Genomic DNA, 25042 nt, shown 5'->3' on the forward strand with positions numbered 1-25042 from the left:
CCTATCCATGACAAAGAGCACCCAATGCATAGCATTTGTCCATATTCGTCCTAGTAAGCTGTTGGGTCACATGATGGAACTCAAGAGAAAAATAACAAAGAAAAGTGACTATTTGGTTAATTACAGCGCTGATTGAAGTCGAGCTTGACCAATGAGTTAATCGGCGACATCGCTGCGCTCCGCGGTTATCAGGCGTAGCGCTTCGCTGCTCTTATGTGTCATAGAAGCAACGGTCGCGGCCGTCTTTTTCTGTGATCACGCCATACACTTGTAACGTAGCAGCAGACGATGGCGTAGCGGTGGTGGCGGCCGAATATGTGATAAAGCAACAAAGCTTGCATTGAAACAGAGAGCCAGCTATGTTACTAAATGCGATTGAAAGAAATAAATAGATACGGCAAAAAAATTGTGTGATATTCTTTAGCTCGACATCCGCCTTTCGCTCACTTTTGGATCAACGTTACTCGATCGCCTTGTGGTGTTGATGCCAAATTTGACCTCCAGAAATGTGTTGTTCTTGTCAGCCTCAGCCACCGTCTTAATTTTTACAGTACATTCCAAGTTTTTTATATCTTTCTTGCACAATATTTGATACCTTTGTAGCGATCTTTATGAGTGACTCGTCAAATTACACTGCATGTCGTCATAGCTATAGGTGCAGCACGTCACTGATTGCTTACGTCGTGCCTACGCAAAAAAACATGGGCGAATTGCCGGCAATTTTTGCAGTCGAGAATAGGGCCCCGCAATCGAAGGTGCAAGGCGTATTTGCGGCGATGAAGAAAATACGCAATGCTTCTGGGTGGATACGACAACTTCCCAAAGCTTCCAGGCAATATGAGAAGGGTAAAGGTGTTCATCAGAAGTTTGGAGAGTTCCTGAAAACCAAACGGTCAGATAACTTGGGTTACTAGAAGCGATAAAAGCACCAAATGTATGATAAATAAACCTTGGGGTATGTTTTTTTGCCAATACACGCCTTTCGGTTGCATTTGGCTCCATTTATTGGATCTCAATCGTAATACAGCGATAATTAGTATTTCAAAATTGTGTTTCGTTGACGCACTCAAACATCGTCTTGTTTACTAAAACACGTATTAGGTGAGTCGTCTTACCCAAGACCAGAACGCGCAGTAGTAAGTCTTGTAAGGTAGACATGCAATATATGAAAACGTTTCAACAAATCTATGCGTTCACACGTCACTAATGGCTTTGGTTTCACCTATGTAACAAACAGAATATACTGAGAGATTCCTAAGACAAAAATTATATATCGCAATACTGGTAGTTTGCTCTCGATGTGAATTCAGGCATACAGTCAAGGGTTATTAAAATACAACAGCGAGGTTAGAGAGTTTGCTTGTGCTGCCACGTATGAAAACATTGACTTAACGTAGAAATACAAATGGTTTAAATGCGGATACCCGATAACTCTTTCAGCACATTTGCAAAGGTGCTGAACTTAAGCGGAGACTTAGCCGGGCTGTTTGGAGCAGCAAATGCTATTTGTTCTACAATGAGTGCGTGGAGCCTGTGGACGGAACGAATAAAGGCAAGGATCAAAGCTCTGGGTGGCAAGGTACGTACTTGAGGAATGTGATAAAGCCAGAGAGATGGGATGCGCGGTGGCAGTGTTGAAAATGTGGGTAATTTCGTGTGCCCAGGGTGAAGCCACCTCTCGCATGCGGTGCAGAAAATACACACGCAAGCCACCGACCGTTGTTAAAGCACTGCAGCGAACTGTGGAGGTGTCTAGTCCTGCAGTATCCTAAAAAAGGCAAAACGTACCGAACAAAACACGTTGAAAGGAGTGGAGGACGCTTGTATATACGGCAGGCTCCACGGTGGCGTAGGCACCGGAATATTCATTAAAGAATACGAACACAGAAAACAAATAAACATTCACTACCGGATTTTAAAAAGCTGGTGAGCGCGTATTGTTATTTCATGCGAATGTCACGCTGCGACTGATGTGCGTGGCCTAAATAGGTTCGCAACACGGCGTCATGAAGAGAAATACAGCGCACCCACAAACGCAACATTTTTATTTTACTATGCTTTAACCTAACCTGACGTCTCTCGTAAGTAATTGCTATGAATAGAAATGCTTCTATGATGTTCAAACATTTAGGCGCACCATAGTTCTCAGGAATAACTGCGCCACCTGTGTAGGCATTGCTTCCAGCGAACGCTGGCGTGTAAAAACCTAACATACCCAGCTTTCTCTCTCAAAATTACAACCTCTCGGGAACCTAGAAAAACCACTTTAAGAAAATGATATTTGGCATAAAGCTAGAAGTCAACGTGAAGATTAAAAAGCTAAAAGAACATTTCAGGTTTCTGAATATTTTGTAGTGTAATTCGCTGTCAAATCTAACTCCCCTAGCATTTCTATGGGATAGTTCCCATGGCTCAGGAACCCAGTCGCGCAACGTGCGCTACTTGAAACTGTGCACAAAGCAAGTATTCACCCCAAATATTAGCTCTGCAAAAGAACTTTTCATTTCGCTAAAAAATTGCAGAGTAATCACTGTTGAAAGGACTGCCATGAGCGGGAAAGCTGCAGATGTATATAAGCAACTACCCCAGTGACCAATGAGCACAAGAAAATAAAACTTAGTTACAGCCTCTATTTTGCAAGGCACAAAAGGAATCGTGTGCCTAATTGTTCTACCTGTAAGCAGCATGCGCAAATTTTCAATATTCAAAAAGATTTTTTTACGCTATTGGAAGCAGAAACACCAGCCCACACACAGAGCACACTACATTTCTTATTTCAAGGAACAATTCGCGCGAATATAAAAATGCAGAAAAATTGTGCAATCAGCAAAAGGCAAAGTATTCGGTCGTGCAAACAGTACTAATCATCCCGGCCTAATAAGCTTCTCCACGGCCGGGCAGATAGACTCGAAAAACGTCTTGTGCTTCTTAATGCTCCAACTCTGCCAAAAAGTACAGAAAATTGGTGGAAATCGGATTTCCATGCGGCGAAAAGGTGGCACGAAAAACGCCCTTGTTAACACCAATCAACGCGGTAAAATTGATTTTGTAGTGTCTTCTTTTATGCCTGGCTTAAGGCCCAGTATACAGGTTGAAAAAACGTAGTTTAAACGTCAAAATTTAAGAACAGTTACGTGTTATCGATTGGTTTTGCTTTGGTGAAGTGTAATCAAGAGCAAGTCTTCTGTACGTTAAAAGAACGTTACTCATAGTCTGTGAAAAAGACAACGATTTTTTTTCAGAAAAACGAAGTCATTTCCTGATCTCGCCTCTTTGATTAGTGGGATAACTACGGAGATTTCTTCAGTGCCTTAGACCCTTATTGGAAAAACCTCCATAAGAACCAGTACAACATTTCACCCCAGGATAATGTCTTAACATTGTCGGTAAATTTTTCCTTCTATTCATCACATGTTGGCGCCAAGCAAAAAATTAGTTTCAGCAACCCCACACCAGCACTACACAGTAGTAAAGGTTTACACATTTTACAATGTCATCGTGTGGTATTCTGAAATGGAGGCCTGAGACCTCTTGATAAATACGTTGTAATTACAAAATTTGACGTCAAGGTTGCCTCGGATGACGTAACATGGCGTCTTCCGACACCCCAACTGGTTGATAAATTTGGACTCCTGCGTGGCGTCCCATAAAGCGTCAATCAAGCAGTACTCTGAAGGCATGAAGCGCGCCCTTTGGTGGCGATTGGAGCATGCGCCGGCGTGATGTCCCCATTGTTTTTCAGGCTACATAAGGCTGTGGACGGGGGTATTCATGTTGTGCAAATTCCGGTAAGCGCTTACCTGACGTATCCATTGGCTGCAAGGTGTAATGTGGCTGCGAGTGCAGCACACAGGAGTGTGTGTAAACTTCCATTGGACACTCAGCGGCGTGGGTATCCTCCGTAGTTACGTTAGGGGTAAACATACGCCGGGAGGTGCAACGCCATCAAGCGGGACTGGCAGCTTCACGTGGACAGTTAAGCGCGGCTTGGAACATTTTTAGGCTCACTGTCGCGGCTAGCAAGCAATAAGCGTGTCTGTATGACCAAAGCATGATTAGTCAAAGCTTTTAGTCTCAGTGGCAGTCATGTGAATGGCGCAACGGGAAAGAAAAGGACGATGATATTGGTGATGATTATGACCAGATGAAACGCGAATTCCGGATGTAATGCGCCGAGATTGGCACTACAACGCAGCTTCACACAGGGGCGCAACAATCACCGGCGAACTAGCAGGATATGTGCGACGGCCACAATACTGGAATATCGGTTCGGCAATAGGAGACGGACGCCTTCGCATTCAAAGCTCCTTACGGCTATGGTATCCAGAGAGATTTTACTGTAATATACACCTCTTCGCAACAATTTATCAACCAGATCGAAAACGGTTTCCGTTGTAATCTTTAGCAGTAGTGCGTTAGCGCCTTGGCAACACCGTGCTTCCAGACACTTGTAGCCTAATGTTGGTATTGAGGCGTTTGGTGCTACTGCCCTCCGTGCGATTTGTGTTTGTGCCCTCCCATGGGCGCGAAAGGTGTACTGGTAGCTGCTTTCGTTATCACTCTACATGTGCGAAAGGCGTTGTGTTAAGTTGACGCGTTGGCTCTGCCGAAAAGTGAAGTCAATGCTACCGCTACATTAGACATGACTCAATAATAGCACAAATTAGCATATTTAACCCAAGTGCTCAGAATATTTGTATTTTATTTACGTAAAACGTATGCGGAAACCGCTTTTTCGCATCGCTAACCGCGACTTGCGAGGAACAACCTCGGTACATTTGGAACTTCACTGCAGGGTGAACAGACCGTGGGGCATTCGCGAGGACATTTCATCAAAGGTGTCATGAACAAGATGTCGCAAAATGGTTGTTGTAGAAAGAGATACGAAAAATCGCATCTTCCAGCTTTCCAACTGGAGCTTCCGTTACTAACAATGTGGGAGAAGGTAAACAAAAATAAAAAAAATAACCTTCTTTATGCTTATTGCAATAATAAAGCTCTTTGGAGTGGAAGCTCCTCCATCTGCGATTTCATGGCCATATTTGCTACATAGCGTCGGCCAATGGCTCCCCAAGCGTTCTTTTTGCTTATGTCATCGGTGCTGCTTGGCCGGCACGACTTTATTTACCTAGATTTCTGATCTGGGTAGCCTAATGTGACCAATTATAGCCACAAGGAAAATGTTTAGCCTTGGGTGCGCCATAGTGACTAATAATGTACTGCGTGTCTTTGCTGTAACGGTTTCTAAATTCTCTTTTTTTCCATTTCCACTGCCCGCGCATCCCCTTTTTCCCTTTCTCGCCGAGCCTGAGAACTTGAACAGCTTAATTTATCATAAAAGTATCCCGTGATTCGTTTTTTTTAAAGACGATAGTCTTTCTTGGGCTACTTAAACCGAGAAATTTTGGTCTGTCTGTATGTCTGTCTGTCTGTCTGGCTGTCTGTCCGTCCGTCTGTCTGTCTGTGACTCGATTCAGCCACCCGGCCAAAGTAAAACAATGCCTGCGCAATAGTCTTATATAGTTACAGCTAAATGTGCCCGTCCAAGTCCGGTGTAATGTTCATACTTCTCAATATTGTTGAAGAACAACAAGACATTAGGCATATAAAAGACAACAAATTAATACAAAAGTGATATTTGCAGCATTCCTTTATAAAAAATCGTACGTTTGATTTTGGCGAGATTAAATACTTCATCAACTGAAGAAAAAAATATCACTCCGCCGTCGCCTGCTGTCGCCCGCGCCGTATAGCTTCTGACGGCATTTGAAGAAATCAAGTGGCAAGAGTTACGAAAGGTTCCAATAGATAGGTTCTACGTTCTGCTTGCAACGCACGTGGACTAAGGAAACGCGGTTCTATAAACGTTGAAGTAGGGCGCCTCGATTCACACGCGCCTTCGCCGTACGGCAGCGTTGCCATCGAGACACCCGGTTTGGAGCAGTGGAGCGGGGCAAATTTAAAATGATTTAAGCAAACCTTCGGCGTCTTTACCTTGGGAGGAACGCGACGCAAAAGTAACAACATGAGAGGTGAGCGGGAAAGTGAAGGGAGGCATTTGCTTGGGAAAAGTCGATAAAGACTATCGTCTTTTCACGACATTTGCAACGAAAGGAGCAGATACGCGGCCAATTTTTTTTCTACACGTGGCTCTTTATATCTAGGTTTTCAGAATAAGTTTATTCGTGCGCGTAAAAACTCTGTGACTGCAGACCTTGCAATCGGGATTTGGGTGCCTTGTCCAGCTGTGCATGAAGCCTTTTATATCGCATCCTCACGCTTATTTTTGCAAACAAGGAATGGAGTGTCTATGTTTATGTATCTTTATAAAACTGAAAATGAAAAAAAAAATTCAAGCACAGTGATTTGTAGAACCAAACATTGCGCGCTTATTCTGAGTTGATTCTTCATTTTCCGCAGCGCTGAATGTGAATTTAGGTAAGCATGAGCAGCACAAATCTGATTTGTGTCAGAGCACTTCCTGCCTATTTTATTATTGCTATCGCAGCAAGGTGTTTGTGATTATGCGATGTTGAACTTTACACTGGCGTAGTAAAGTAACTACCGGACACCTCTACCGGAAACTATTACAGCGCCGCCTCAGTGGTGCTCAAAAGGTGAAAGCCCCAAGTCTGCACACCGCCTGCTACTCGGGCATCGAGGGAACGGTGAAGAACTTGGCCTCCAATGGTATGGACCTGGAGGAAGAAGACAGAGATGGTGACAGGCCCATTCACTACGCTGCTTGTGGGTGAGTCAACTGTATTTACTTTTTCACAGAAAAATTTTAATATACATTCACGTAGAGTTTGCCACCCATACAGCCGTGTTTTTTGGGTTAGGCAAGAAACGAGTTGCATCATCTTTCCCCCACATACATCCCCACACATCTTTGAAGAATTTTGCCGCCGTGTCCTTCCCTGGATATTGTGCAAGGAATTGAAAAATAAGTAAGCGCCATTTAATGACTACGCTGTGTCTTGGACTTAGATCTAGCTGAGTGGTGTTCATCGTTCCAGAAAGCCATTGTCTTTTGGTGGTCCTCTTCTCTTGGTTAATATCAATCATTAATCGGTCATTGGGGCCTGGATTCATTAGCAGGGCCTCGAATTGTCGGCCATATTTAGATTGAAATCCGTTGAGGAGGCTTGTTGTTTTTGCACTTCAAATCTATATGGTGCAAGGAGAGTGGTAGAAACTTGTCGGCAGTACTTGCAGTTTCTTGAGAAAGAGCTCTAAGACATTGGAGGGTAGTAATGGATAAGTGAGCGTCTTTAAAAATTGTTCCTGAGCGACCAACTTCTCCGTAGCGCGAAAACGTTACATGAATTTTTATGTTGTCTAGTTTGTTTACCACCAATTAAAAAGACCGAAAGACTGAACGCAGCAGTAGCGGGAAGCTACCTCGGAAATCCGAAGCAAACCACGAGGTGCTTGTTTACAGCATGCTCGCTAGGCATCGCGGGTTTGTATATTTGGTATATTGGGAGCACGTTTGACCTATGTTATTGTATGGAAAGAAGCAGCCTTTAGCAAAAACACACAGTACAGGAATTTTGAAATTTTTAAATCTGCGTTATCCTTCAACTGATGTTCGAAACCGTGGCAGCATTTATATCGATGCTTTATGTGACCGTAAAGGAAGGCTGTTCTCTTTTTTAGAGCCTTACGAAAAATAAGTGCTGCTGCGTTCTGCAATGTAGAGAAATAACAGAATTCCATCTGAACTACAAAACCGAGCCGCCAATTTGTTTTCCCACCACAACAGGGTCACTGAAGAGTTATTGACAAGGTGACATTGCATCTTTTAAGTTGTAAATGGGAAATCTGAAATTGTGTGCAAGAAGGAAACTAAAGCAACGATATTTTCTTCTTTTAGGCATCGCATTTATCATATTTAGGCCCAAAGAGACCAAGTGGGCGTATTCTCAATATCATTTATAGGACACAAAAATTAACTAGATCGGCGGATGCAGCTTTTTCTTGGCAAATTCAAATTAAAATTGGAAAAGGAAGTTTTCACGCCCCGAGACTTCACCTTGGATAAAATAAGTGCCGTAGTGTGAGGGTTAAAATCAATTCCGAACATCTGGTTATCTGTATAAGCTTTACGAGCGCCAGGTGGCGGGCTAGTTGGTTATACATCGTTGGTTCGACTGGGCTGCTCAAAACACACGACGGACTGAAAAGGACATACACTTGACGTATAGACTGCTCACTGACAACTGACAACTTTTTATTGGAATTGAAATAAAAACACTTACATACAATAAAAGCAAACCAAGTGTAACCGAAAAAAGAAATTATTAGATGCCAAAGAACGAAGGGGATGTGACCATTAGTAGGAATAAACATTTAGCGGTGGCACGTGCGGGTTCCCAATGTTTGCTCCAAAAATTGCATTTCACGCTTGGTCAGTCTGAAAGAAGGTGATCTGACACTTTCTCCCTCGTGCCCGGACAACATTGCAAATCCCTCGAAGATCTCCCGTCTAAACGCATCTGTTCATCTTAACAAAATGGTTGTTTTATCGAACTGGGCTTCGCATTTGTACCTCACACAGTGCGCGGCCAAATTCCCTGCGGCAGCTACCTACTGGCCCGCATATATGTGCTCTATGTTGATGCATCGTTGATGCATCGGCCTGTTGGTCCGATGTAATGCCGAGCGCAATTCAGCGGGATCTTATAGACGACAGATTGGACACAACTGTCAAATTTGCGTGTCTGCGGGACCTTAAATGTTGTCTTGGACGCACCGCTTTCTGTTACTGCCCCGACAGTCCTCCACATTCCAGCAAGTTTTAATGGTGCCGTAAAGACTACAGGGTCGTCATGCTTCCCCCCGACTTTTTTAAGCGGTGTGAGACGTCATGAACATACTCCAAGACGCCAGGCCGGCTCCTAATCCTCGCTCTTTCCTTCCCGACGTCCTTTCTCTTCACATTTGTCTTCAACAGTTTCTCCGACACCGAGACTATTAAAGAATCGCGGTACCTACTTCGTTTTAACGGGCAAACTTGGTTGCAAAGGTTTTATTCGATGCTGTGATGGCAGGATGTCGTAACTGCTTGCGATAGACATGAATGCGGATTACTTCGCTTCGTGAACTTAGAGTGTGCTGAGTCATATGGCAGTAATTCATTTTTACGACTTGGTGCGCTAACACCAGCACGTGTATCCGTCACTATTCACGAGGCAATAATCCAAGAACTGTAACTGGTTATCTGCGGGAATTACGAATGTATACTACAAGCCGTGATGCGCTGCTCTAAAACGATCCAAAATATATCCTGCAACGCTATCAATGTTGCTGATAGACGGTAGGTAAATTAAAAATCATCCACATACGAAGGCATTTCAAAATATGATACTGCTTCAGTGATTTTTCTAGTTGCCTATCACCACTAGCAACATACAAATAACAGAGTACGGGAGCAATCCATGACCCGATCGGCACGCCAACTTTTTGTGAAAAACACCGACCCTGGTTGACAATGTACAAGGAGTGCATGTAAACCTTCAGAAGACTCATGAAGTCAGCTAAAATTATGCCGACCTCATTTTGGAACTTCACATTGCCGTAGATATCAATGCTATGCTCAACTGCTAACACCTTATCTTGGCAAACACTCTAAAACAAGTCCTGCACGTCAATGGATGACCACTTCGTGCCAGTGGATAGCTGGGAATAGCCTTCTGCTCGTAGCCCATCACCTTTGGATAGCTATGACATGGGAAGAAGAAGACTGGTTTGGTCACAATAAACTCGGTATTCGGTTGGATGTTTCGGCATTCACATCTGTGCCCAGTTCTTCGGATCTCGAGTCAAATGTTGCCGTGTTGTGACCGAGCACCAGATACGAGGCGGTGGGCGAAGTTGTTGATGAATTCCGGGATATTGGAAGTATAAAAAGCAAAGGCAAAGCACCGGATGACCAAAACTAAATGAGCGTATCTTCCAAACCTTGCAAATGTGACGACAGCGCATAATAAACGCTGGAAAAATGACATCAAGCTTGGAACAGAACAAACGCGTCCCACATGAAGCGAGCCAATGCTGAAGCAGGGAAGAGTCTCGATGGAGAATTTGACTGTCCGCAGTCCAAGGCAAAATGGGGAAAACCGCGAAGATGTGAGATGGGGACGTAGCATTTGTCTCACACAAGCACAAGCGGCAGAAAGAAGTTCAAGAGCGGTATGGTTCTCAGTATAAAGATGTTTCTGGGAAAACAGAACTTTGTTCACTAGACGACGAAGATTAGCAGAGTCTTCGAGGGGTGCCTGGACACTCGAAATCGGCTCAAAGGCTGTACGCGCAATTTCTGATGGGTCAACGTTGAGAGCTTGCTAACGTGATGTGTTTGTGAGGTGGGAAGTATGTTGCACTTTAATCTGTCGGACACAATAAAGTAACGGAAATGAAGACGAGGACGAGTCACGGGGCAGCTATACGTCGACCGAAGATAAGAAAGAAGAGGGTCATCAGAAGCTATGTTAAATAATATGGGTTTAATAAAAATACAGTTATTCATTCTATTTCTGTGGCCATGGACTCCTGTCTTCGACAAGGCCTCTGCCGCCCATTCCACGCAACTACGTCTCGTGTCTCATCCGCATACTTCCTGCGCTCTTCTCCTCCCGTCCCAGCTCTCCAAATCGAGATTTTCTGAATTAAATGAAATTTTGTGCACTCCCACTGCTGGCGTCGCATGTATTGGGATTGTTAGAATTTGCTGCTGAAGTCACGAGCCCGAGACTTCGGTGCGAGCTTCTTTTGTTTCTAGTACTAAAATGGTCGTTTATGGCCATCGCAAAATTTACGTACGTGTAGATATTTAAGTAATATTATATTGATTGAGCCACTTATGTAGTTATGTTTTCCATGAAATGTGCCTGTTTTCTTTTTTCGGAACAGTGTTGATAAATATGGAGCCACTGTCTACATTTAGTACGTTGGAAACGTTTTGCCTGCATAAACCTCTCTTTCAAGAATTGGTTCACATTGGGCAGCGTGGCTGAGTCGAGCTACAGACAGACGGACAGAAACACAGATCAAACATTCTGTATTTGAGTAGCCCAAGAAAACAAATATCATCCTTAAAAAAATTCCCCCGCATTTCCCCGAGGGGGAGAATGTGAAAGTGCGAATGCACGGTTGTCGGCCCGCTTGCGGCGCTTGCGCTCGGCCCCCGCAGCCCACCGCCTCGCCGCCTTCTCTTCCATCTCTTCCATCGGGTTTGTAGTATCACGTGTACACCACGCAGTTATCAAGCCGCTATAACGCCGCTGAGTCGCCAACGCACGCCGCTGACCACGTAGTTTGAATGCGTTAAAGATATAAGGCGCGTTACTCACACTGATATCAGCGTGGCGTCCGTGGCTTAGTCGGTAGAGCGTCGCGCTGCGGCCGCAAAGTCCTCGGATCGAAACCTGGCGCCGGATGCTGGCGGCGGCTGCGGCGGCGTCACTGCGGACGCCGCCGCAGCCGCCGCCGGCGGTGGATGGTTTGGGGTCTAAAACGGCAGCCGCAGCCGGGGTTGAGCCTGAATCCTTGGGCACAGCTGCAGAACTTCCTAGCCATTCATCAACCACTGCAGGTGTTCTTTTTGATTCGCCGGAGTTGAAGCAGTGGAGAAAATTCTAGGTTTCAGAGTAATGTAATGTTTATGTCCTCTTTTTTTGCTCTTTCTTCCCTTTTTAGCAATGAACCAGGGATCCTAACATTGCTACTCAGTTCTGGAGTCGACATTAATGCCCGGAACAAGAAAAACCGCACTGCCCTCCATATTGCGGTGGACAAGAAGTTCGTTGATTGCGTGCGCGTTCTTTTAGGGTCTGCTTCTCAGCTGGACGTCAACATTCAAGTACGGTTGCTTATTCATTTCACTGCTTACACAAGTTACATGAATGATACTTTGTTGATTACTTGAGATGTTCTCGCGAATTGAATCATGCAACATGCAGCAGCGTTAACGGAAACTGCTGTGATAACTGCCGCAATATTGCATTGTGGGCCATAGGTTTTGGGTAATTTACAGTGTTCGAATTTTTTATAATGGTACCAGTGTCTGTATTTCTATAGATTTATTTTTTATTTGTACAATTAAAGCCCAGTCTGACAAAGTCACCAGGAACCGTGAAGTATTTCCTTAAATCAAAGACTTCGTAAAATCTAGACTTTCATAGTAAATTCAATAAATTCGATGTCTAAATGGTTGCGCATCCCAGTAGCAACGACGAAATCGTAATTGCAGCGGTCGCGGCGCTCGCCTGCGAATAATTTAGCAATGCCTAAACGCCCGTGGGGAAATTAACAAGCCAGCCGGTGTTTGCCCTGAAGTCGTCGCAAATCCAGCATACGCGCCAAAACGCAGCGTTTTTTGTTGTATCCCTTCCCCGCTGTGCCGAGCGTTCATAACTCTTATATCTTTGAACCACGTGTAAACAGGGCGTTCTACAAACTGATCGTGCCGTTTGCTCTTGAGGCTATGTTTCTTCGAAGCAGTTCCAGAAGAAGTGGCATAAATATTAGCGTATCTTTCCCTTCAAGATTGTGGAAAGCGTGCTGACCGGGATCGACAGCGTATTCTCAAACCTTATCCCGTAAGGGCCCAGGACGACCACACCCCCCCAAGCAGCGACGCAGGCACCGTAACGTCACTTCCTCTATGTGCGCGACTTCATGCGATATAGAGTTTTTCTTTCACCCCCTCCTTTCGGCTGCTTTGCGGGCGGCCGATGGTTTCGCTCCGTGTGCAGGGCTGGCCTGCGACGCTGGGGAAGCTGACGCTCATGTTGTAGAAGTTAACCTTTTGTACCTGAGCCCCTCAGCTCTCCGTGCTCTTCTTGCGCACCTGCAAGTGACGGCAAAAATTTATTTTGGTCTTTTGTGGTCGCTCTGCGTCGCGGCGGCCAATGGTTTCGCTCCTAGCGCGAGCCCGGCGTACGCGCTGGGAAGCTCGCTCTCCGCGCTCTCTTGCGCGCCTGCAGTCGCTCGCCTCCCACGCTGTTCCTAGTTAAGCTAGCGCTGGGCGCGTTGCTCAAAGTGCGAGCGCGGAGGGATGCTTTTGTACGTAGATGTACTTATGTTTTACGTCCCGGAAAGCAACCACTCCCATTCAAGTGAAGACAAAAAAATTTTTTTTTGGTCTTGGGTGGTCCTTTGGACTTCGTACCGGAGCGCAGAACGTTTGCTCTCATTCGGTCGAAAGCACACGCGTACATCTGTCTCTCGTCTGCTGCGAACATCAGCGAGTGTGTTATTTGTCGTACTCGTCTGTGCCTCGCACTCGCGCAGAACTGCCCATCACAAGGTCCGTTCTCATAATTGTGTGCGCCACACGCGTCCCCCGTGCATTCACGCGATTGTCGCGCAGCTTATAACTTCTGTTTCATGGATGAGCACGAGCAGCCGCTCGAGGTCATCAGAAATGAACTCGCGTCAACAGATCATGAGTCTGTGTTCCGCGCGAACCTGCCTGACGAAGTAGCAGTCAACGCCTTCATGGGCACGTAGAGCGGGTGCACCAACACTACTTGGATTGTCCAGAAGGTCCAGAAACGGGGCGAAAGGTACGTTTTTCGAGACGAAGCGTTGTGGTAGGTGAAGCGCCGTTTTGCAACTTGTGTTGTACTGTTTATATTTTTATTCTTGCTATTTCTTGTTTAGACATTTGTATACTTTTATTGCGTGTGTGTCGCTTACAGTTGAGGCACGAACTGCGACGCAATGCGCGCGCATTAAAAGGCCAGACACGACAGAAATCTATATATGTGGTAGCTAAAAATGCATCGCAGGAAACAGACACACCTGCTCATCTATCCACTTAAGTGGATCTCGAAAATTGTCATTTTTTGCCGCTACTTGGACTACCAGATCATTCTCCCAAAAATATTGCGCCCAGGAGGTAACTGTTTTTTTACTTAGTTTTATCTCTGTGCGACTACCGTGACCTCAAGCTCACGCGCAGCTACTCATTAGTCCCATCGAAAAGAATATACCTATCTGAGTGAGTGAAACACTTTATTAAACGAGAGGCCATGGGGCCCTGGGGGGAGCAATGATGAGGGGAAAACGAGAAGGTCACAACTCGCACCATGAACACAATTGCAGTCCTGGGGTCCTAATCGTAAAATGAACACATTAAAGTCAGTGATTGGCACCAAAATGCACATTTCACACTGAAATACACAGTGTACACTGTAGACAATTCGGTTTACACTGAAAACAGTGCAGACTGCAGATAGTTCACATTGCAGTCCGAGCGGGAAAGTCGACCAGGTCGTTACACCAGTTTGTAGAGTCAGTTTTGAAGGGCGTACTCGGTGATTGCTTCTAGTGTGGTGGTGGGATCGTCACTGAGCCGACTAACATGTTCCTGTTCAGTCGCAAGGGCGGGACCAAGAGTTAAAAGCTAGTGACGATTACGGTCGAATAATGTACAAAGCCAAATTAAGTGGTAAAGAATTGGTGTGCCTTCACAACTACAGTTGGGGCATCGGCGCAATTCGGTTCCTGCTGGTGCTGTCAATTTATGAATAACGTATCTCATGCAACAAAATGTGTGTGTGCATTAGGCACAAGTGGTTAAAAATGATTACTGATAGCACGCATGATTACCGATATCAAACTGCGCCCTGATGAATTCAGTGCACAGGATGGGGTCACTAGCCCTGGACAGAAGACATACATCAAATTTCTAGAGTACTTCAGAAGCTGTACAATCCAACTATTACTTAGCCCTTGGTTTGCCTAAATTTTTGATATTGTTTCCCTAAATTATTATGACCAGCAGTGCAAAGTATGCAGAATTGAGGACCAAGTGTAAAACATGTACGTTTGAGCTAGTATCTTACTTATCAACGTATCACCCTTGCAAGAACAATACACGTCTTCCAATACTGTTAAAAAAATGTCAATATTTTCCTTAGTGGCACTGTCCCCGATAAAGAATTAATGCCACGAAGTTAATGTTAACGAAATGTAACAGTGCTTATGAAAGGGCCAAACTCTAGCAGTTTATGCAGCTGTAATATTTCGCCAGGGCAGGACAGTTTGTAAATGTAGTCATGGTTAATTGGCTACCTTTCTTGTAATCCTTCCCTACAGCACCTAATCGTCTTTTGAGGTGTGTATATAGAGAAAGAGCACCCAACTCAATCGTATACCCTTCTGTGTGTTGTAGAATGGCCTCTCAATGAGAGTGCTTTCCGGAAGGTATATAATAGCCACATGTACGTGAAAGCCTCCATCTCCCCGCGCGCACTTAGAGCACCGAGCCGAGTTCTTATCTAGGAACACGATCAGAGGTCAGCGTCAACTTGAAGGTGCGCAAGAAGAGCGCGGAGAGATCAGGGGCTCAGGTACAGAAGGTTTAACTTCTACCATATGTGCATCAGCTTCCCCAGTGCCGCAGGCCAGCCCCGCGCACGGAGCGAAACCACCGGCCGTCCGCAAAGCAGCCGACACGAGGGGTGGTGGGGGCGGAGAAAAAAATCCGCGTCGCATGAAGTCGTGCACATAGAGGAAGTGACGTCACGGTGCTGCGTCGCTGCTCGGGGTGTGTGGTCGTCCTGGGAGCCTACGGGATATGGTTCGGAAATATGTGACCGGGATGCCGTGGTGCGCGGTCACGGGACTGCTGAGTTTATTTTGGGGAGCGCCTCGTTTTTCCTGTGACGTGCACAATAATATTGGTGACGTTCTGGCGAAACACATTGAAAATGTATATTTTTGAAATGGCTGTTTTTTGAAACACTTAGGTAAACCGGGAATAGCGCCGTATCTATTTTGTTAGCTGGAATTCATAAAGAGCATAGGGCCGTGTAGGAACTTGCGGGAAAATCCGAATTTGTTCGTTAGACGGAAAAATTTGTAAGATCAGGTTTCGTTAGATCGAGCTTTGACTGTAGTCACGCTTTCACTACTATTTCTGCTCCGCGGAAGGGCTCGTCCTAAAATTTTGGTCATGTGGAGCACAATGCTGTATATTTTTGTTTTAAATCCTTGGCTTAGGTTCTCCCGTAATACTGCTTCTCGTGAAGAACAAACGATGACTAGTGGCTGCCTATTTGTTTACTTCGCTGTAAGGCACGTTCTATTCGCGCACTCATTGCAAATGTGGCGACACCTGATCGCGGTACGGTTCGAGTAATCATAGTTGCCGCGAGTGACGTGTACGCGGTGGCCTATAGTGACAAGAAAGAATTGAAGAGCAGTAATAGAAGGATATCGGTACGCGCATTGTATATCTGCCAGACCGGTACGTCATCTCGGTTACCATAACAATCACACAAAATGTTCTTTAGCGCCTCGAATAGATTTTGTAAAAATGTTCTACCAAAATAGTGGGACCTCAATGAGGGCTCGCAGCAAAAATATGTTTAAATCTCTATCAAAACCTCGCTTCCACACACCCGGGAGTCATGCGTTGCCTTTCTATCATGCAGCTAGCCAAAAAAGGAGAGATAAATCAGTTGTGTCTATTTAGGAAAAAACAGTTTTGAATGTGTGCTTGGGAAAAGCTACTATTATTGAAGCCTAACATCTAGTGAGCTGCGTTTTCTGTTAAAAGTATTCGACAAGTGCTTTTTCTGAAAAAAATCAACATTGGGGACATTAAAAGCTTTTTACGAGCATACTTGTGAGCCCAATAAAGCGAAATAGTCACCTCAGAAACCGTACTTTTAAATGAAATTGGCGCAAGTCTTCTGGAAGGCCTGTGTGAGCACGAAGTGACCACTGGGACCAGTATTATGATTATGCTTCACAAATGAGTTTAAGAAAACAACAGCCCGGACAACCGATCGAAGCGCTCGGCCACAACCGGTTAAAGCGTTTTGCTTCTTTATCCGACAAGAGCCCACACCCCACATCAATGGCGTTGTTTAAATGCCGTCGATACCGGCATGGCAGGAACATCCTCAAAAGGCTAGAATCATGTGCAAAATGCTCGAGCATCAGTAACGTACAAATGTCTGAAAGATCACGGCTTTCAGGTGTTGTAAACGCGAGGGACCGCTACCCACTTACCCTCCCGGTTTTGACCGTAAGAAAGAGGATAACAAAATACACAACCTGATACTAGCTTGACGCAGGCAGTTATATTAAGAGGCTTCAAAGCAATATCCGCTTTTTCTTTCAAGAAGCTACGCCGACGCGGTTGGTAGGAGGAGGGGGCAAGGCAAGGATTCATACATACCCCAACACCCCCCCCCCCCCCGGAAAGGATTTCCACACCTCCAAAAAAATTGCACAACCACGAGCACCCCACTCAAGGATTTAAACATCCCCTCAACAGCCCCTTAACAATCCCCCCTCCCACAAGGAGGATTACGACACCCCCCAAAGTCAAAATTCTAGGTAATCCCGTGGGGCAAGATCCCGTGAGACACTGGTAGCGGCGAAAGTTAGTGATTTTAGTACCACCCACACCCGAGGTGCTGCCTTCTGCAGTTCAGAACGTTGCATCGCTGTTTGCACAGTCTACAGCGGTGGAGGTGGCTACCAGTACCACTTGATTGGCGGCCGTGCTTTTAAGTCCTCCGCCAATGGTCTCAGATGTCACGCTGAGCATGAACGTGAGAATGCCTGTACCCTCTTCGATACCCGCTGCGCTCCTCCAGCGACCCATGGTGCTTCCACCAATACAGCTGCAAGTCGTAAGAAGCCAGGGAGATCTGAGACTCGTACCTTCCTGTTGAAACATAGAAGTGACGACCGTCGTACACGCTTCGTAGGCATGCATGGAGCGGTACAAAGGAACAATCGCATTTTAATTGCAGAACGAAAACACAAAAATGGAAGCACAAGAAACAGGAAGGCGCAATACCGGTTCCTTCGGGCAGCATCTCATAAAACGTAATTCAGTAGACTTGAAGGAGCTGGCGGTGTTGTCTTCATCAAATATCCTACACCTTTTCAGAGTAGAAGCGCACCCTAATGCGTCTGCGTGGTACAAAGGCAAACCCTAAGCACTGAAGTGCTACACTGTCGGGTTCTTTTATTGAAGGCAAACACAGCTGTGACAGCCATTATTGAAGTGTAGCTCTTTCTCTAAGGGTCGATTGCATCGCATTCAGTCAACCAGACGTAATACAGTGAATTTACCATTCAGAACTGGGACATGCCGAAGCCGTAATATCCTGGCGCACAGGCGATGCAATGTTCACGGTGCCCCCTCATAGGTTACCACATACTAAGTTCGCAATTCTAAACACGCAATCATACACTGCTGAAAGCGTTTCTAGCGATAGACAAATTTAATGCTGACCCCACTATTGGAAGCTAAGCATACCAAGGCCACGAGCACGCTAATAGAAATATTTCTGCTCCTCATGGTTTCTTCACTACTAACCAAAAACAAGCGACGCATTACAGCCCAACACCGAGCACATGCTTCGCAATAGAACTGACAATAAGTAAATGCACTCCGATCAGTGTACTTGATTGGAGGGTAAATTAGGATCCCTGTTATACAAGCCAGGTTGCAAGCTTACATCATGCAATAAACACTGTCTCTATTCCCATTTATGCCCAAAGGCTTTATCCAGAAAATTCGATTATAGGGAGAAAGTGCGACAGAATGGCAGCGCGTAACATTTGACCTGTCACTGCCTCAAATGTCGCTGTCTTCTGAAGCTGAAAGAAGCCATCACTCTCGGAAAATGTCGTGGCGCTGAACTGCCCGAATCGTATTTTATTAAGAAGAACCGCAATCTCTGAATCAGTGTCTTCGCTATCATTGTTTTGGAATGGGTACTGGTTAGCAGGCAATATTCGGAAAATAATGAGGCCTCACTTTTATCAGTTGTGGACAACTTCTATAATATTTTTTGTTTGTGTTATTTTTATGTGTTCATTGAAAACCCATTGAGGCTACCGCGTTTTTCTTGGGACAAATTTGTTGTAAGAAGCACATATGTATCGTGCTTCTTGCTACTTGTGCCCAGTTCTTATTGGTGTTTTTTTTTAAGATTACCCTGTGGAAATTACAGCTGCCACAAAAGGCTCGCACCCACGTAGAAAAGCAATATTGCCGTAATGCTTCTTCAAGACAATCACATAACCAGAACTGGCTCCTGTATCATTTTGTACCCGTTTTTGCGAGCAGTCTTATTCGCGTAATGACCTCACCGGACTTCGCACCAAGACCATTGCACATGTTGACGCGCTTTTATCGCCGGCCGTATTCTGTCATTGCCTTTTCGGTCTTGCACCTCCTTGCAGGATGACCGCGGCAACACACCCTGCCACTATGCTGTTCGAAATGGGCTCCCGGTGGATGCTTTAGACATGCTCTTGAAATATCCGGGTGCGGATTCGACAATTAAGAACAATCTCGGTAGCAACGTTCTCCATACGGCCGCTATGGGTGGACACAACTGGTGAGCATCTACTTTGATTGAGCAAAGTTGCTGCGTGTTTTTAACAAGCTACAGTTCTTTGTTTATGCATGACTGTTTTCACTGTGTTGCATAACTTCGTACTGCAAACGTTTTGACGCTAGGTAGTTTAGATGAGAACTAAATATCGCCATCATGGTTTCTAGGCGGCGACAGGAAGGGCGAAACAAGCCTATGCCTATCGTTTGTTTTTGCAGGATTGAATAGAGGCCTTGTGCAGTGAATGGGATAAGGCCTCTACTAGCTATTGGTGATATATACCCGGAAAAACTGCATTACGAATCAAACGGTTTCGTGGTATGGTGGAACTCGCTAGGGATATCTAATGCTGTAAAAATGGCGCCAGCCGATGTCGGGACGGTGCCTTTCGCCTCCAACACTCCATGGTGGTTAAAGAGTTCCCGCAACCCGCCAACACACCACGACTAAATGTTCACATGGTGTAAACGCCAACACAGCACTGAAGTGGTTCGTAATTGTTCGTAGCGCGAGCTCACAATGAATGTTTTGAAGCGTGGGTAAAATCCACGTGGTCTAAGAGTGTACACCGTTTTGTATTTAAGCACCAGTAAACAGTGTGTAATAATGTATTTTCATTTTGTATGTCTCTCGATAGTGCGGTGGAGCGAATACTCTTAGCAAACCCAGATCTCCTCAACCTCAAACAGGCGAATGGCTGGGCTGCACTGCATAATGCCGCATCACGCGGCCATTTCGATGTTGTGAAAACCATGCTGAGTCAGGTATAGTATTTTTGGCCAATCTTCGTTATACTTTTTGAAGAAATGAGTTACTTTAATTTGGTGAAATGCCAATTACAGATATTTAAGGGATTCACGTAGCAGGAAATCAAACTATACTACCAGTGTAGTAGCTCGAATTCAGCTTCTCCGAAGGAGGCACCACAAAGCATCAAAACGTACCCAGCGCACCTAGACATGCCTCTAGTGCGCGGTGATGTAGGCCCGGCAAGAAAATGTGCAATTTCATTCTGCGAGGCCAAAGGTACCGTGACCATTTATAGCTCCGAAAACGGAAGGTATGTAAAAAGTACCCACACCGCGAGGGCTCTAGATGTAAGAATTTCTGCAATTGTGCGTGCAGTTGGGTGGTGTAAATTTTTACTTTAAGAGACCAATGCGCGCAGCATTCAGTTCTACTTTGCGAAAATCTAGTTATGATCATAATTGTTACGTCTTACCTCAGACTCTGCACACGAAGTTTCTTCAATGATATGAAGTTGTTTTATTGTTTCAATTTAAAAACGAACAAACATATAATTGTGGGATAGGTGCTCGCGTTCTGTTTTCAGGGTCTGATTTCACCACAGTCGTAATATATAACCGTTATGCAATAACGAAGATCGAACAAACTTAATCTCTCAATTTTGGGAGTCGCCACAACGTAGACATTTTGTGGCTGTGTTCATCCTCTGCCTGGAGGTGACACAGAAAATTATTGATGTTTTTCTATTATATTTATTTATTAGCTGCGGCTCTTCCACTGTGTAGGAGCAGCTGGGGTGCTGCAGAAAGGCACGTTTCTCTTGCTCCATAGCGGTGTTCGTTGGCGTCCACGGTTGACATTATGATAATAGTGATTTTTTAATATTCTTGGCCAACAGCGACAGTATTTCTTGCTCGGATAGAACACCCGACATACTTCACCGTACAGAACATTAAACTCGAAACCCGTGCTCACGGATGGCTCTGAATGACGATGAAAGAAAAGTGGGAGTGAATATTGAATTGTTGGGTGAGTTCTTTCATTGGTGACGAGACGTTTACAGTGCGATCTCCATATAACAAACTTCAGGACACTGCGGAAAATTGCTCGTTATTCTGAAAGGTCGTTCTAGTGAAAATCGCAAAATTTATGAGAACAAATAACATTTGAATGACTAAAACGACCTATCTGTAGAGCTGTGCATCCTTAAAGTCATATTTCAGAAAAAATGCAGAAGTGATCATGAAACAATGTTCATTTATTTAAAGTAGTTGGCAATTTTCTTCTGGTGCGTGCAGCGCAAGCTTCCTAGCATGAAGGACTCCAACCCTTCCATATTCCTCTGGACTGACTCCGTGGCTGCGCGATCTTCCCCGGAAATGTGCGATTTTCGTACGCTGTCCAGCACATCCGCAGTCGACACGGGCTGGTCGCAGTCCTCTATTGCTGCCGCGGCACTCTCAGAGGCATCGTCGTCCATGCTGTCCTCGCTGCCTTCTTCATCCTGAGCGTTCATGCTCTGAAGAATGTCCTCTGTGATCAGTTCCGCTCATGTCCGTGAAGATCCAGCAAGCAACCCGAGCAGCGGCGGAACGTAGAAAAACTCGAGGTGGGGCGCGAATAGCGCGGACGTGGCTTTATGGACGAAGGAGGCCACCCATGCTTCATTTTTTGCCTTCTCCTCACCTTATGTTTTCTCTATCTCGCATCGACTCGCGCATTCCGCGGAGCAAGTGGGAAGACGTCTTCTTCTCCGCTGCGCTTTGCCGTGTCGTCTGCTAGCATACAGCTCCGGTTGCCGCGATTGTTTAACGGAAATGTAAGAATCTCCGGCCTTAAAAATATGAGTTCGTAGTACTGGGTTGTTCTTAACATGACACGGAACTTAATAAAACGATCGTTATTTTGAAACGGTGGTAATACTGAAGTACGTAGTAGTGAAATACTTTTCCATTAAAATTATAAGCCGTCGGCGGGAGATTTCTTAAATGCTTGTTATTCTGAAAAGTTCGTTAATGTGGTGTTAGTTGTACCGAGATTTGACTGTATTAAGGGTACCCTAAATAACATTACCGTGTAGCAACGACATGTGGCGCCTAAAGCGCTCACTGGACTACCTCATAAATTCTCTAAGTTTTTCTGAAAGTTACCTTTCATTATCCGTGTTAATTTATTTTGAATAAGCGTACGTTAAATATTTGTAATTTTCGCTTGGTTCCTTCCTGTCGTGCCAGGTGTAGAGTAATCACGTGCATCATACAAGGACGAGAACTCCATATCCCTCAAATCAAGTAAAAATCAACTCCTGTACTTTGCATGGCTTTCTGCAGCCCAGTTGCAAGGTTGACCTTGAAGACCACCAGCACCGAACGCCTCTCATGATTGCCATGCTCGAGGGGCACTGCCAAATTGTGGAGCTGCTGGTTCAAGCGGGTGCAGAAATCAACAAATCGGACGTCGACGGCCACAGTGCCATGCAGCTGACCTAGTTAAGACGAAAAGAATTCCAGCGCCTGTTTTGAGTGCACCCCTCTCTCTCGCCATAAGATCAGTAAGTCGCATCGCAGCTTCCAAAAATGTCTCTCACTCGCTGCGTGAAAACATCGGAAAAGTTCGAGAAACTCCGCCTATGCCGAGTTGACGAAGACAAGCATCACCCGCGCACTTGCACACAAATTGGCTCTTACGCCACAGAAATGTCCTAGTAGTTCTACGCACACCAATAAAGCGTACAAAACATGGCGAAAGCCATGGATAAGCTTTGCGTAAAATGATAGCTGCATACGTTAAAAAAATTCACCCGTATGTGTTCACCTTTATGCAGATGTCTTTGAAGGACAACAGTCTACTTTGCCTCTGCCACGTAACTACCTCTCTTTTCTCCACCGCCCGACGATCATGCTTTTCCCTCACATTCGATCCTCCCAAGAGAAGCATGGAGGAGGTAGGTTTGCTAAAGTCAATTTAATTTTCCCGCGTTCCACTGCTCCCTTCAGCTATTAGAACATTTTGTTACTGTTGAATAGGGAACACAGCGAAGAGGCCCAGGATAGCCCAAGCAGTTCTGGTTTTTTTTCCCGTCAAGATTTTATCCATGACTGTATTCTGATCGCACGCACACAAAAAAAACGAGGACTGAACGAAAAAGACACGAAGACCAGCACAGACTAACAACTGGATCTTTATTCATCCCGCACCACATATATAAGATATTATTGCCAGTGCGTATTTTTGTTTTGTCTTGCAAATATCACGCACAGATTTATTTTCAAGAAAACGACACTGCGAATACCAAATGTGCAAATGTGCATTGATGCTTTGCCTCAAGTATGCCTAATTTTTTCGTTTCCTCAACAATGTTCACAAGTACGAAGTGTGTTTGCAGATTTAGCGTATATAAATGTTTAGCGATATAAACTTCATTTAAGTATTCGCTGGATGACTGAAGTGAAGGATAGGCAGCCATAACTACATACATACATACATACATACATACATACATACATACATACATACATACATACATACATACATACATACATACATACATACATACATAGATACATACATACATATACACACATACATACATACACACATACATACATACATACATACATGCATGCATACATACGCACACGCATGCATGTATGCATACATACATACACACACAAACAGACACATTTTCAGGTTTAAGAATCCCAAGCAAGAGTATCGCCTCATAACTTTACCTTACTTCCAACTTATTATAAGGTACGCTTCGTTGCAAACACATGATCACAAGAAACACAAGAAACTTCTTGGACTGTGCGAAGAATATCATAAGGCATAGTGGTGCAATATATAGCACCAAGTATACCAACTATCAGAACTACCGAAATCGTCCTGAATAATTAAACAGATTCGAGCTCCGAACACGCGTAGCAGACACAATCTCTGACTTATGAATACCGGATATTCAATATTTGCGGTAAAGGTACAGCGAAACTCCTTCGCCTACCAAATTAAGTGCTCTAAAACATAGCGCGACTCACGTTCATGGAAAACGAAGAATAATGGATACCACCCAAAAAGTACCCCTGCAACGAACCGTCGAATAAATCTGACAGCCATTGCAAAACTGTGGCGTTAATTCGCCAGAATTACTGTGGCTGCCTTCGCGTATGGTGTAAAGCTGAAGTGTGCGGAACGACAGTTTTAACAGCGTGCCGTTCGTGATGTTTTGCGGCGGTGTCCAGACCAAAATAATTTTACGGGAAAGGATCATAGTTACGTTGTATATGTGTTAAATTGTTATTTTTTTATTTAGTGTGCAATGGTGGGGGTTGAAAGAGTCAGTTGAACAATAAGGTAAGAACACACTTATTGCTTTTGCATGTGTGTCAGCGCACTGTCGTCATTATCACCGCCACTACTATTATCACCCTCGTGATCACAATCGTCATGGTAATTATTATCAATAGCCTAGTTCTGTGCACTGCAGAACTAATGGACGCCTCTCCGTAAATGGGAGGATTTAACCGAATAGCATGCCGGATGAAGTCAAGCCTCTTCTGCCGGGGGGAACTTTCGCTATACGATTATACCTATCTGATACAGTGGCCAGACGTCAGTGAATCTCATAACTAAGCCAGCGTCTCATCTTATTCTTCAGAGCCACGACTATAGAAAGCAAAACGGACAAACGCTGGCTGAATATCACTTTAGGCGTTCACGACCCCGTCCGCGGGAAACTTCTCTCGCTCTTTTTCGTCTGGCTCTCGCTGCCCAACCCATGCAGGTATCGCGTACTGCTTGCTCCGGAAGTAACCATTATTCCAAAAACCTAAGGTGCTACCCTATAAAGGTTCAACCATGCTAGTAAAGCTCTTACCGACATAAACAGCACTCCATCAGTAGCGGAGAATCGG

The 25042-nt window shown here is 44.9% G+C and overlaps 1 protein-coding gene across 1 annotated transcript; it reads left to right on the top strand.

Annotated features, from left to right (window-relative positions):
- Nucleotides 1–1445: 1445 nt before the first annotated feature.
- LOC144145258 (ankyrin repeat domain-containing protein 55-like) lies at nucleotides 1446–23276 on the top strand. The gene is made up of 6 exons (XM_077676802.1): nucleotides 1446–1579; nucleotides 6594–6751; nucleotides 11704–11866; nucleotides 19231–19388; nucleotides 20023–20149; nucleotides 22463–23276. Exons 1-6 carry the CDS (start codon nucleotides 1517–1519, stop codon nucleotides 22619–22621), a joined length of 828 nt encoding a protein of 275 aa, XP_077532928.1. The 5' UTR covers nucleotides 1446–1516; the 3' UTR covers nucleotides 22622–23276.
- The last annotated feature ends 1766 nt before the right edge of the window (nucleotides 23277–25042 follow it).

The sequence above is a fragment of the Haemaphysalis longicornis genome, unplaced genomic scaffold, assembly GCF_048455015.1.
Source record: "Haemaphysalis longicornis isolate Haplotype H1 unplaced genomic scaffold, Haemaphysalis longicornis Haplotype H1 scaffold_7, whole genome shotgun sequence".
In the NCBI taxonomy this organism is placed as follows: domain Eukaryota; kingdom Metazoa; phylum Arthropoda; class Arachnida; order Ixodida; family Ixodidae; genus Haemaphysalis; species Haemaphysalis longicornis.